This window comes from Musca domestica, unplaced genomic scaffold (assembly GCF_030504385.1).
Source record: "Musca domestica strain aabys unplaced genomic scaffold, Musca_domestica.polishedcontigs.V.1.1 6, whole genome shotgun sequence".
NCBI classification, from domain to species: domain Eukaryota; kingdom Metazoa; phylum Arthropoda; class Insecta; order Diptera; family Muscidae; genus Musca; species Musca domestica.
In genome coordinates, this window is record NW_026712363.1 from 20,716,855 (window position 1) to 20,729,496 (window position 12,642).

The window sequence follows — 12,642 nt, forward strand, 5'->3', positions numbered from 1 at the left end:
AAAATGACCCAATTTTTGCTTGGTCAAAACTAAAGCAACTTTTGATTTTTTATTTTAAAATAATTAAATTTTGGCTAGTAGTCGATAGCATAACCATTATTTTTGATAGCACCTGCACACCTACGAGGCATTGAATCTATAACACGCTCAATTTGATCCTTGGGTGTGCTTTCCCAGGCACCTCGAATTCTTTAGAAAATATTGTGCCTGTTTATTTCCGAATCTCTCTTGATCTTCCTATCTACGATACTCCAAAGGTTTTCTAAGGAGTTTAGGTTTTTTGATACAAGTTTGGGATCATTGTCATGCTGAAACACCCAAATCAGCCGAATATTTTACTCAGCATAAGGGAACAACGTGATGTCCAATACATATTTGTAAACAAAACGATCCACATTTTCCTTTATTTTATGGATAGGCCCAAGTCCATAGAAAGAAAAACAGCGCCACGCCATTTTTGACCCTCCCTCATGCTTCACTGTACCTTTGCAACACTGCGGCTTAAGTCCTTCATTTTTTGTCTTCTCACCGTAAAATTTTTCACGTCTGAGCCTTTAATATTAAACGTATACTCATCCCAGAAATAATGTTTTTCCATTGAGCTTGATTCCACTTAATATTGTCGTTTCCGAAAGTCTTTTTGATTTTTTCAGATATAAATGGTTTTTTGATGTCTTACGGGCATGCAGACCAGCTGCTACTACTCGTCTACGCATTGATCTCGAGCTTATATCCAATGATTGCTCTCTCACCAATCCAGTTGAACTCTTAAATATTTGTTTTTTATTTCTCTCACAATTTGTGGATCAGTACGGGCTGAAGTTTTTCACGGCCTTCATTCGTTATAGACTGTTACTACTGATCCAGTTTCAAAAACCGACTTAGTATACAGAAATAATTATGAAATCACATAAATATTTATGAAATATTTCTCGGAAATCATTTTCTGTGATATGTTGTTTTGATAGTCACTGATATTTTGCTGTTTTATTCAGGTACTGTATTTGCTTTTAGCCATTTTTAATTTTTTTTTGGGCAGTACTTAAAAAACGAAAAGAAAAACACATACTGTTGTAAAAAACTTCTCAAAAAGAATTTATGACAAGCGAAATTGTCGAAGGAAGCAAAAAGCGATAAATATCACAGTAAAAACAACTGAAATTGCAGCGGTTATATGAATGTACAACAGAGTTGCTTTTGTTTTGTCCAAGCCAAAATCGGGTTAATTGACTTTACCAAACATTATTTTTTATAAAAAATGAATTTTGGTTTTATGTTTTAGGTTTTTAAAAAGTGAATAAAGTACCTAATTTAAAACAAGAAAAACTTTCTCATTTTCTTAATTTTTGAAAAAGTTACAGGGCATTTACTCTCCTTGTAATTTCAGTTGCTTTAGTTTTGGCCACCAGTGTATAGGTCCACGATAGCGGCACCTTCCAATATACGGTATTTTTATGATTTTAGCCACACGGAATTGGCTGGCATTGTCTGGAAATTTACGCAAGGAGTTCTTTCTGAGTAGTTTACCCCCTGAAAGAGAATTGTCTATATAGGTCCACAATATCATATATCCCCCATATCGGCCCTCCAATATTCGGTATTTTTAAGATTTTATCAGAATTTTTAATGGATTTTTTTTTTTTTTTTTTTTTTTGAAAATTTCCTAATTAGTCCCAAATGGTGGAGAGTATTCAAGGTTTGGTCCGGCCGAACATACTGTTTTTTTACTTGTTGATATTAGACGTGTAAAATTTTGTAAAGACATATAGTTTAATGACATTCTCAACATTCATTCCAAACCTCAATTTTCAATTTTTTGTTAGTTCCGTCTTTTTGCATTTTAGCTAGCGATATGTTTCATCCGATTTGGTCTTTAAGTCCCTCACATTCATAATATGAATTCGACAAAAATGATATCTGGTACCAGATATCTTATAGGGCTTGGAAATACATTTGCCAAATTTTATAGCGATTGGCTTAGATTTGGATATAGCTCCCATATATATATCGCTCCCGGATATATCCTTAATCAGATTTCCGATTTATTGTGCAAATAATGGCTAATATCAGCCCAAATGGAGTGAATTTCCGGACGTACCTTTCCATTTTGTACGTTGAATTCGACAAAAATGATATCTGGTACCAGATATCTTATAGGGCTTGGAAATACATTTGCCAAATTTTATAGCGATTGGCTTAGATTTGGATATAGCTCCCATATATATATCGCTCCCGGATATATCCTTAATCAGATTTCCGATTTATTGTGCAAATAATGGCTAATATCAGCCCAAATGGAGTGAATTTCCGGACGTACCTTTCCATTTTGTGCAACTCGGCCCCGAATTATATATTTATACCCTCCACGTTGAAAAGGAGGGTATATTAACATTGTCTTTTCGTTTGTAACATCCCACAGATTTGTCTGAAAATTGGTATTTGTAGGTCATAATGTGCCCTAGTTCGTGTGGCGCGACATTGCATGTATAGGTCCACGCTTTGATATAGCCCCCATATAAAGATACCTCCCGATATTCGGTATTTTGATTATTTTTGCCACCTTTTTTTAAAGAATTAGTCTAAAAATTGGTATTTGTTGGTCATAATGGGTTCCAGCTCCGGTGGCGAAACATTGCATGTATAGGTCCACGATTTGGTATAGCCCCCATATAACGGTACCTCCCAATATTCGGTATTTTGATGGTTTTTGCCACATGTTTCACTGATTTGTCTAAAAATTAGTATTTGTAGGTCATAATGGGTCCTAGTTCGTGTGGCGAAACATGGTATGTATAGGTCCACGTTTTGGTATAATCCCCATATAACTGCACCTCCCGATATTCGGTATTTTGATGATTTTTTACACATTTTTTTCACGAAGTTTTCTAAAAATTGGTAGTTGTAGGTCATAATAGGTCCCAGTTCATGTGGCGAATCATTGTAATTAAAGGTCTACGTCCCCATACAACGGTACCTCCCGATATTCGGTATTTTGATGATTTTTGCCACATTTTTTCACGGATTTGTCTGAAAATTGGTATTTGTTGGTCAAAATGGGTTCTAGCACCTTTGACGAAACATTTTAAGTATAGGTCCACGATTTGGTATAGCCCCCATATAACGGTACCTCCCGATATTCGGCATTTTAATGGTTTTTGCCACATTTCTTCGCGGATTTGTCTAAAAATTGGTATTTGTTGGTCTTTATGGGTTCTAGCACTTTTAGCGAAATACTATATGTATAGGTCCACGTTATTGTATAGCCCCATATAGCCGTATTTCCCGATATTTTTATGATTTTTGACACATTTTCCATGAATATGTCTAAAAATTGGTACATGTGGGTCATAATGGGCTCTAATGTTTCCTTTATCCTAAGGTGGAGGGTATTAAAAGTTTGGCCCGGCCGAACTTGATGTTTTTTTTTTTTTACTTGTTTTCATATAACCCTTCTCGAAGTGATATCATGCACTCTATAGCAAACTATAACTGCTCTAAAGCCAAATGTTGATAGGTGGTATGATCTACTTGAAATGAAGTCTTTTGTTACGGGATCTCTATTAACCGACCGATTTTTGATTATTCTTTACTGGTTTTATTTTTGCGTGCTTCAATTCGAGCTTCAAGTTTTTGCGGGGATTCCGTCTGTTTACTTTTCAGAGTTTTCTTGTAACTCAGAAAGAAGCTGCTGGAAAATTCCTTTAGGAAAGAATTGTGTGTAAACGTGCTATTATGCTTGGCACCTGTGCATTTAATCCTTTATCCTCCACTGTTTCTCAAAAAAACGTAAAACGAAAACTAACACATTGTTCATTTACATAACACGGATGACAAAATTGATGGATTTGAATAGGAATTTAATTGGCTAAATTTAATGGAAACATACAACATTTTTTCTCCAAAACCCTTGTGGCATGTTAACTGCAAAAAAGAACAAAAAACTCCTTAACAAAACAAACAAAATCATTTGATGCAGACTAGAGTTGTTTTTTTAATTCTATTCACCAATTAATTCACTAAATTAAATGGAAAATTTTGGTTGTATTTCACACAGAAGACAATTAAGTCAACATGGGTTTTTTAACACAAATGATTTGTGATAGCAATTAAAATGCACGCATATTTTTTTTTATAAAAAATATATTTATTTATTAAATTACAAAAGAGTTAGACAAATACATCATTCCTAGTTTTTTGTGTTTTTGGCCAAAAATTTACATTTGATCTTTGTGGCCATGATGACGACCACGTCCGGAATGCAAAAATTCGTGTAAAACATGTTTGCCAAAAGCCAATGTCTGACTCTTGCTGTAACGTTCACGAATCTTCTGGCAGCGTGGTGTATTGACCTGAGATTCAGCTGGACATCCCGAGACCATTTCACCGAACATACAATGATGCAATTCCATGGGAGCACTACTGCATTTGCCAGCTGGTTTCAAATCCTTGCCCTTCATTTTAGCCAAGCACTTGTCCACATAATCTTCCAAAACATTGTGTTGCACCTCACTGTCCGATGACATGGATTTCTTGAAACTGGCAACGACGGCATCACGTTTGATTTCACCATTTTCGTCCAATAAATCTAGAGTTTTGGCCACACATTCACTTTCGCAAATAATCAAGTCTTTAATCTTGGCCATGTATTCACAGTTGAAGGGATCGAAGTTCTCAACATCGGCTGTAAATAAAAATAAAAAATCAATTATTATTTGTTATTAAATAAAATTATGAAAGTTTTCATATTCTTATGGTTTGTTAAAATGGCATTTCTAATAAAGATCTTCTGAAGACTTCAGTAACATCTCGGAAAAGGTTTCATTTTCATCATTTCGAAATCTAGTTTAAAATCACACAAATACAGCGCACCAATTTTTTTTAGAAAACTGGAAACCCGCATTGTAGTACATTAATAAAATCTGAATGTATTACCCATGGCAGAAGAATACAGGTGGGAGCATTAATATTTCAAAAAAAATATTTTTTTTTTTTTTTTGAAATATAAGTAGATAAGTAGATTTATGTTTTCTTATACTACGTCAGTCGGAGGCTATTATAATTCGCGTTTTTTCTTCAAAAATTTTTACATATTTAAATAATTTTTCATTCAACATTTTCAATTCCAAAATATTCTACTACCATGGTATTACCGAATATTGAGCGAATTCCATCGCCATCGTTGCGACAGTACCATATGGTACCATGGCCCAAATATAAGGTCTTCCTTCGAGCGAATTAATCTAAACAGCTGTTATTTTATCAGATGAAGTGTCAAAATTCATGCTTGCGGCGATAATAAATATTTTTGCCTTTGACACCAGAATTTTGTGGCGAATATGTTGTTGTCAATGTATGTATATCAACTCTGCTACATGGTAGAAGAAAACAGGTAGATGCATCAACGCTTGAGAATATTGATATGTAAAAAATTAATTTTTTTCTCGGAAATAAGTACATTTTTATAAGTTTTCTTATTCGACACCAATCGGAGGTTGTTATGATATGCATTTTTCAAAAATTTTTACAAATTTGAATAATTTTTCACTCAACATTTTCATTTTCAAAATTGGTTTGACAGTTCATTGTCCCAGCAGCTATGCGATGCGACTACCTGAATTCTTCTACAATGGTTTTGAGGTTTGTTTTGGTTGCAGCGAATTTAAATTTAATTAATAGATCATTTGGCAATTAGCTGAATGTGAATAACGCTCTCTCTCTCCCTTTTTGCTTTCAGTAGAGACATAAAAATACTCTTTTAAATAGTGTAAACATTTTACTAGCTTAAGTCATCGGCTGGCTTCTTCGTAAAGGTCATGATAAAATGATACAGGTAGGCGCATCAACTCAGCTGCTGGTGCTGTCAAACCAATATTGGAATTGAAATTTTTGAACGAAAAATATCGAAATTTTGTAAAAATTATTGAAAAACTCATGCCATAACAACCTCCGATTGGCGTCGTTCAAGAAAAGCTTTTAAATTCCATTTATTTTTTGAGGTATTTTTAACAACATTTTGACATATTAATGTTCGCGAATGTTGATGCATCTACCTATATTCTCTTAGGTTGACTTAGTTCGATTTCGGCCCTAGGCTCCTTTGTTCCCTTGCGGAAAAGCCAGCCGGTGACGTAGGTCAGTCAGAGAAGCGTTTTATGAATTCTCACTTTAAAAGGAACGACTGAAGCAATAAGACATATGGAGTATAAAGTCATGTAAAAGGTGAAAGGTGCAGATACAAAGGAGGCTTTTGTTACTGGTTTAAGTCATCGGCTGATTTCTTCGTAAAATGACAAAGGGGCCTAAAGTGAACAAGATGGATGCTCTCATAAACAAACATCAGCTGAGCGGCAATAACTGTGGCCGACAAAAGTCTACAGGGTGAGATGAAAAACTGCAACCAACTTCAGACTGCTGTCATTTCTAAGCCACTCGTCCGACAGCTATTAAAATTATTCCAGTGACAGCTCATTGTATTGTTTTGGTGAGAATTTTCCAGAAAAAAGTTATTCATGATGGAATTCAAGCGTGATAGTGTGATATCTTTATATTTGGCTTGAAAACCACAAGTGGCTATCGTTAGAGCACTCCAGCATTTAAATGTAAATAAATCTTTTGTGTCTCGCATCATCGCTCGTTACCGTGTCACTGGTAGCGTAGCCCGACGTCAAGGAAATGGACGGAAGAAAATAGCATCATCCGCAGAAATGGTTCAAGAAGTAAAGAAGCGACTTGATCGAAACCCGCATCGATGTGGCAGAAAAATGGCTCGGGGGCTGAACATATCGCAATATATTCCATTCGGCAAATATTGAAAAATGATCTCAGGTAAAGCCATTTAAAATCCATTTGGTACAAACTTAACAATTTTCAAAAAAATAAAATCCGTTAAAAATTCTGTTAACATCTTAAAAATACCGAGTGTAGCCGTATGTTAGGATCAATACGACGACTTGGACCTGTATAGGCAACTTTTGGCACAAGCTATTACAATATTCAAATGCGAAACTTGAAAAAAAAATCTGTTTATAATGTAGCTAAAATCTTCAAAATACCGAATATAGGGAGGTACCACGGGGGTTATAAATGAACCTGCACAGACAATTTTCTGTCATAGGATGTAGTATCCATTACGAACTTCAGAAACCAATATTGAAACAATTCCGGTAAATAATGTCACTAAAGTCATCAAAATACCGCATATCGGGAGTTACCGTTATATGGGGGCTATACGATGACGTGGACCTACATGGCCCATTTTCAATACCAAAAGTCCTGCAGACATAATACACATTTGAGTAAAATTTTATCAACCTACTTCATTTCGTTCGGAAGCTAGAGTGATTTCCACAGACGGACGGACATTGATAAATCGACATAGAATGTTATACTGATTATACTAACTTAATATACCCTCCATACTATGGTGGAGGGTATAAAAAAGTGCAAGAATTTACACCGCAACAGAAAGAAAATAGGCTCAAAAGAGCTAAAGAGTTACTTCGCTTGGCCGAAATTCGTTGTCCAGCAGTTTGTAAACAAACACAATGATCGTGTTTACTTGCTAAAGAGGTCAGCTGAAAATGTGCACATTCGGTTGGCCACCGGAACTCAAGCGCCGGCCATGGTGATGGTGTGGGCAGCCATAACAGCCGATGGTCGCTCTGCGCACGTATTAATCGACCGTGGCATCAGGACTCAGCAGCATCGCACTCAGCACGCGCCATCAAAAATGGTTACAAAATGAGGTTCTCGCTTTATTTCCAGCGCACAGTGGCCACCAAAATCTGCGGATACCAATCCGTTGGACTATTGTGTCTGGAGAATTTTGGAAAGTAAGGTTGGCACTAAAAAATACCAAAGTGTCCATCACCTCAAGCAAGCGCTTCGCCGGGAATGGACCAAAATACCGCAGAGCAAAATTCGGGCAGCGTGTGACGGTTTCTTGGTCGTTCGAAGGCCATAATTCGTGCCAGAGGTGACCAATTCGAACACATCTAAACTTATTCTAAAAATTTATGCTAGTTTCGACATTTTTTGTTTTCATTCAATAAAATTTAAAAAAATAAATAAAAATTATGGCATTTGACTTGGTTGCAGTTTTTGCAATTACAGAAAATGCAGAGCTGGGAATGTTAATTTGAAATGAGGTTACCGTAATTTCATTGTACCATGGTTTATTTTCTTTCGATATCGATCGCCTCCAATGACGTTTCGAAGCATTTTTTTAAAAATTTTACAGTTTACTGCAGCACAAATCTAATAAAACTGGATAAATTTGAAGAGACAAATTTGAGCAGAAATGCTTTCCATCGTCGACAGAATATGGAACACAGAAGGTAATCTGTTCGTAATTGGACAAATTTGGACAACTCAGATTACCATCTCGATTCTCTTGAATCTTGAATAATAAATTGAATTTCACGATAATATATTAATGATCAATGTTAATTCTATAGCACAAATATATAAACGCGCGAAATTGTTATTAGGTAATGTATTCTCACTTTTCCCACTGGGAAGCTTAGCAGAAGAGACACATTAGTCTCATTCTCAAAGAAGTACAATAAAACCAAAAGCAGAATGCTACAACGTTAGCCGAAAATATAGCATTAAGATCCGGAAGAGGTGTTCGTCTAAAAACTATCAAAAAAAAAAAAAAAAACTCTGAACAAAGATTTCCTCGGTCAGTCAGTCAGTCGGAAGAAACCTGTAAACTTCCCTTAGGAATTCTGCCAAAAGTACATTGCAAAATGAATGAAAATGTTTTTTGTTTATAGATGAGTTAAAATATAATATATTTGTAGAGTTTTGTCGATCGCTATATATTCTTCTAAGGTTGTATCTAAATACGCAAGATTAACCCACTGGATGAATTAAACTACTGGGTTGATCTTCAATTGTATAAACAATCTAATATGACGGCATTTATTTTAAATCCGGCGCGAAATCTGCATGCGAACAAATATTGCAAATACCTTGCTGTTTTTTTTTTTTTTCGAAACACCCCAGAGTCGCAGGTAAATGGTAGTAAAAAATATTATATCAATTGCCGATCGTTTGAAGAATCCTAAATTTGATTTCTCCTCCATTGTTTTTTTATACCCTACACCACAAGGCGGTCAGGGAATTATGTCTTTGTGCATTTGTTTGTAACAGGCAAAAGGAAACGAGATAGACCCATAGTTCCTTTCTGAGTTGATTTATGCATGTCAGTCCGTCTGTCCGTCCGTCTGTCCATGTATTCTTGTGAACAAAATGCAGGTCGCATTTATTAGCCGATTGGGATGAAATTTTCCAAAAAACATTTGTTTGGCCCAAGGACGAACCCTATTGAAATTGGAGATAATCGGTAAAAATTTAGATATAGCTCCCATATATATCTTCGTCCGATTTGCTTTTCATTGTGCACCAAACGTGTAATATCATCCCGAATAGTATGGAATTTTGCACATACAACCAAATTAGGCCTGATATGGCTATAGCTCCCATATATATTGTTCATCCGATTTGTTAATTTTGTCCTCCGCAGCCGTAATATGCACTCTGTAACAACAATATTTGGGGAAATATATCAAATGCAGCTCAGAAATACCTTTGCTAAATTTTATCGAAATCGGTTCAGATTTGGATATAGCTCCCATATATAACTTCGTCCGATTTACCATTTATTGTGCACCAAACGTCTAATATTTGTCCAAATGGGATGGAATTTGGCACATACGACCGAATTTAGTCTAGAAGGTAGTATGCCAAATTTGGTGAAGATCGGGTCAGATATAGCTATAGCTCCCATATATATTGTTCATCCGATTTGTTGTATTTGTTACCTACAGCCGTAATATGCACTCCGTAACAACGATATTCAGGGAAATATATCAAATACAGCTCAGAAATATCTTTGCCAAATTTTATCGTTCAGATTTGGATATAGCTCCCATATATGATTATTTTTTAACACATTGAACTTCTACTTACGATTGTTGGTTCTCAATTTCATGGCGCATTGTTTCTTGGTTTCACGGATCATTGAGAAATAACTGGGATCATGTTTGTTCGATTCACAGCAAGTCAAATCCTTTTTCATCATCATCATGTGGTTGAACTGGCCATCGCATTCCTTGGATGGCTTCATTTCATCCATTTGTTTCATTTCCTCCATGGGTTTCATTTCGTCCGCGGACTTTTTCTCATCCTTGGCAACTTCGCTAACATCACGACGATGACGGGATAATAAATTCGAATTCAACGATTCATATTCTTGGAATAGGTATTGATCTTTAAAGAAATAAACACAGAACACAATAGGATCCAATTAATATTTCTCCTGTTTTAATATCCTTTTTTTTTTTTGATACACTAATTTTTCATTTTTATTTTCGTATGAGTTCATTCTTTTCCACTTACTAAAATATGTATCCGAAAAATCGTAAGCATTAACCGCTAATAATGCTAAACTTAAAACTGCTATGATTTTAAACATTTTGTTTTTAATTTTGTTTTCCGACACACTTTGATCACTCGCGTCCTAATCTTTAGAATGCCAAAGATTGAATGCTGTAAATTAAGCAAAGTTTTTGAATTTTATAGAGTTGTTAACAAATTTGATTTGTTGTTGTCGCCGTCGTCTTTTGTTGTTATTTCTCTACCACTGTTAAGTGGGTGAGATTCTCAGTTCTGTACCAGTTAGCGAGAGTTTGTTTGAATTTATCATTTGAGGAAGATAACTTTCTTTTAAAAGTGAATACACTCGAGAAAAGAAGTTCGTTGTGAATATGATGTTATGTTTAGGGAGTACATTTATGGTTTATATGAGAGGTCGAAAAACAAGAAAATTGTAATGTCTACTAAATATTTTGTATGCGTTATCGCGCCTCATTTTTGCCTCACCAGTGAATGGTTTTGTTATTTTTTGTATGAATTTTAATTGTTTTGTAATTTGCATTTTTTATTATTAATTTTATTTGTGTAATAAAAAAACGAATAATTATTATAAGAAAATCGAAGCATTTTTTATTATTCTATCGATATTTGAAGACATTAGCAGTAGGATTGCCCAGCGATGTCCGTCTGTCTTACTCTCTGTCCGTCTGTCTGTTGTAATCACGCTCTTTTTCGAACGAATTGAGATAGAAGGCTAAAATTTTGCATACATGCATAGTTTACCAGTAAGCAGGTTAAATTCATAAATGGACCATTTTTTCGTATTGCTCCAATATAACGGCACCTCCCGATATTCGGTTTTTTCATGATTTTAGCGACATTATTTACCGGAATTACAAAAAATTTCGTATTTGAAGTTCGTAATGGGTACTACAGCCTATATAAAACGTTTTTGTATGCAGGTCCAATTCTTCGTATAGCCTCCATTTAACGGTACCTTCCGATATTCGATATTTTAATGATTTCAGCAACATTATTCACCGGAATGGGTACTACTACCTATGACAAAAAATTTTGTATGCAGGGTCCGATCTTCGTATAGCCACCATATAACGGTACCTTCCGATATTCCGTATTTTCATGATTTCAGCAACACTATTCACCGGCGGCGTTTCAAATTTCGTACTAGAAGATAACAATGGGTACTATAGCCTATGTCCATTTTTTTGTATGCAGGTTCAGGTCTTCGTATAGCCCGCTCCTGATAGTCGGCATTTTGACGATTTCAGCAATATTATTCACCGGAATCGTTTCACATTTCGTATTGAAAGATCTTAATGGGTACTACAACTTATGACAGGTCCACATCTTCGTATAGCCTCCATATGACGGTAACTCCCGATACTCCGTATTTTCATGATTTTTGCGACATTATTCACCGTAACTGTAACAAATTTTATATAATTGAAGTTCGCAACGGGCACTACAGCCTATGACAGAAAATTTCGTATTCAGGTCCACGTCTTCCTATAGTCCCCTTATATCGGTTTACAGTTAAGTGGTAGTTTTCGGATTTTTTTTTTTTGAAAATTTTCTTTCGGCCCGGCCGCTGATGCTTTTTTACTTGTTTTAATTTACCGACAAATATCGGCAAAATTAAAAGTCTTTATTATGAATGAAAAATCCAAATTAAAGATGGCAGCACTGCCGCTATCGGCAGGACCTAACGACTACTCTAATTTGTTTGCTAAATTGCCGAAAAAATTCGTGAATTGGCAAAATTATAAGCATTTTCATTTCACCGATTTTTGTCGGTAATTCAAAAAAACAGTTAGAGAATTGAATATTAGGGTGGTAAAGTTGTGTCCAAAATATTTATCTTGCCATACAGATCTTAACAAACAAGGTGTCGTAAAGGTGGGAACACATAGATCCAGTTTTTTTTTACTAGCTCAAGTCATCGGCTGGCTTTTTCACACAAAGGAGCGGAGGATGAACAAGTATAAATTATGGCCCAAAATCGAAGAAAGTCAACCTAAAATCCCATTGTTCTTTTACGAAGAATCCAGCCGATAACTTAAGTCAGTAAAAAAACCTTCTATGTTTTTGCACCTTTATCCCTGATACCAATATCGTAAATAAGGTCTCTTCATGGTACAAACCACGTGGTCGACTCAACAGCAGAGGAAAGGCGTCTGGAAGGCCCTTGAAAACAGACTGAAATTCTCTCCCGAGGACATAATGGTCAGACGAAGCTTGACT

At 35.5% G+C, this 12,642-nt stretch overlaps 1 protein-coding gene across 1 annotated transcript; it reads right to left on the reverse strand.

Moving 5' to 3' along the window:
- Positions 1–4,175: 4,175 nt before the first annotated feature.
- LOC101889248 (uncharacterized) lies at positions 4,176–10,569 on the reverse strand. The gene is made up of 3 exons (XM_059129139.1): positions 10,405–10,569; positions 9,976–10,275; positions 4,176–4,681 (listed from the first exon to the last, which is right to left on the reverse strand). The coding sequence occupies exons 1-3, from the start codon at positions 10,478–10,480 to the stop codon at positions 4,215–4,217; spliced, it is 843 nt and encodes a 280-aa protein (XP_058985122.1). The 5' UTR covers positions 10,481–10,569; the 3' UTR covers positions 4,176–4,214.
- Positions 10,570–12,642: the final 2,073 nt, after the last annotated feature.

Coding starts and splice junctions, on each gene's coding strand:
- LOC101889248 (XM_059129139.1), bottom strand. CDS start 10,480: ATGTTTAAAATCATAGCAGTTTTAAGTTTAGCATTATTAGCGGTTAAT. Junction 10,276..10,404: donor TTTTTCGGATACATATTTTA/GTAAGTGGAAAA, acceptor ATTTCTTTAAAG/ATCAATACCTATTCCAAGAA. Junction 4,682..9,975: donor GAAATTGAGAACCAACAATC/GTAAGTAGAAGT, acceptor TTTTATTTACAG/CCGATGTTGAGAACTTCGAT.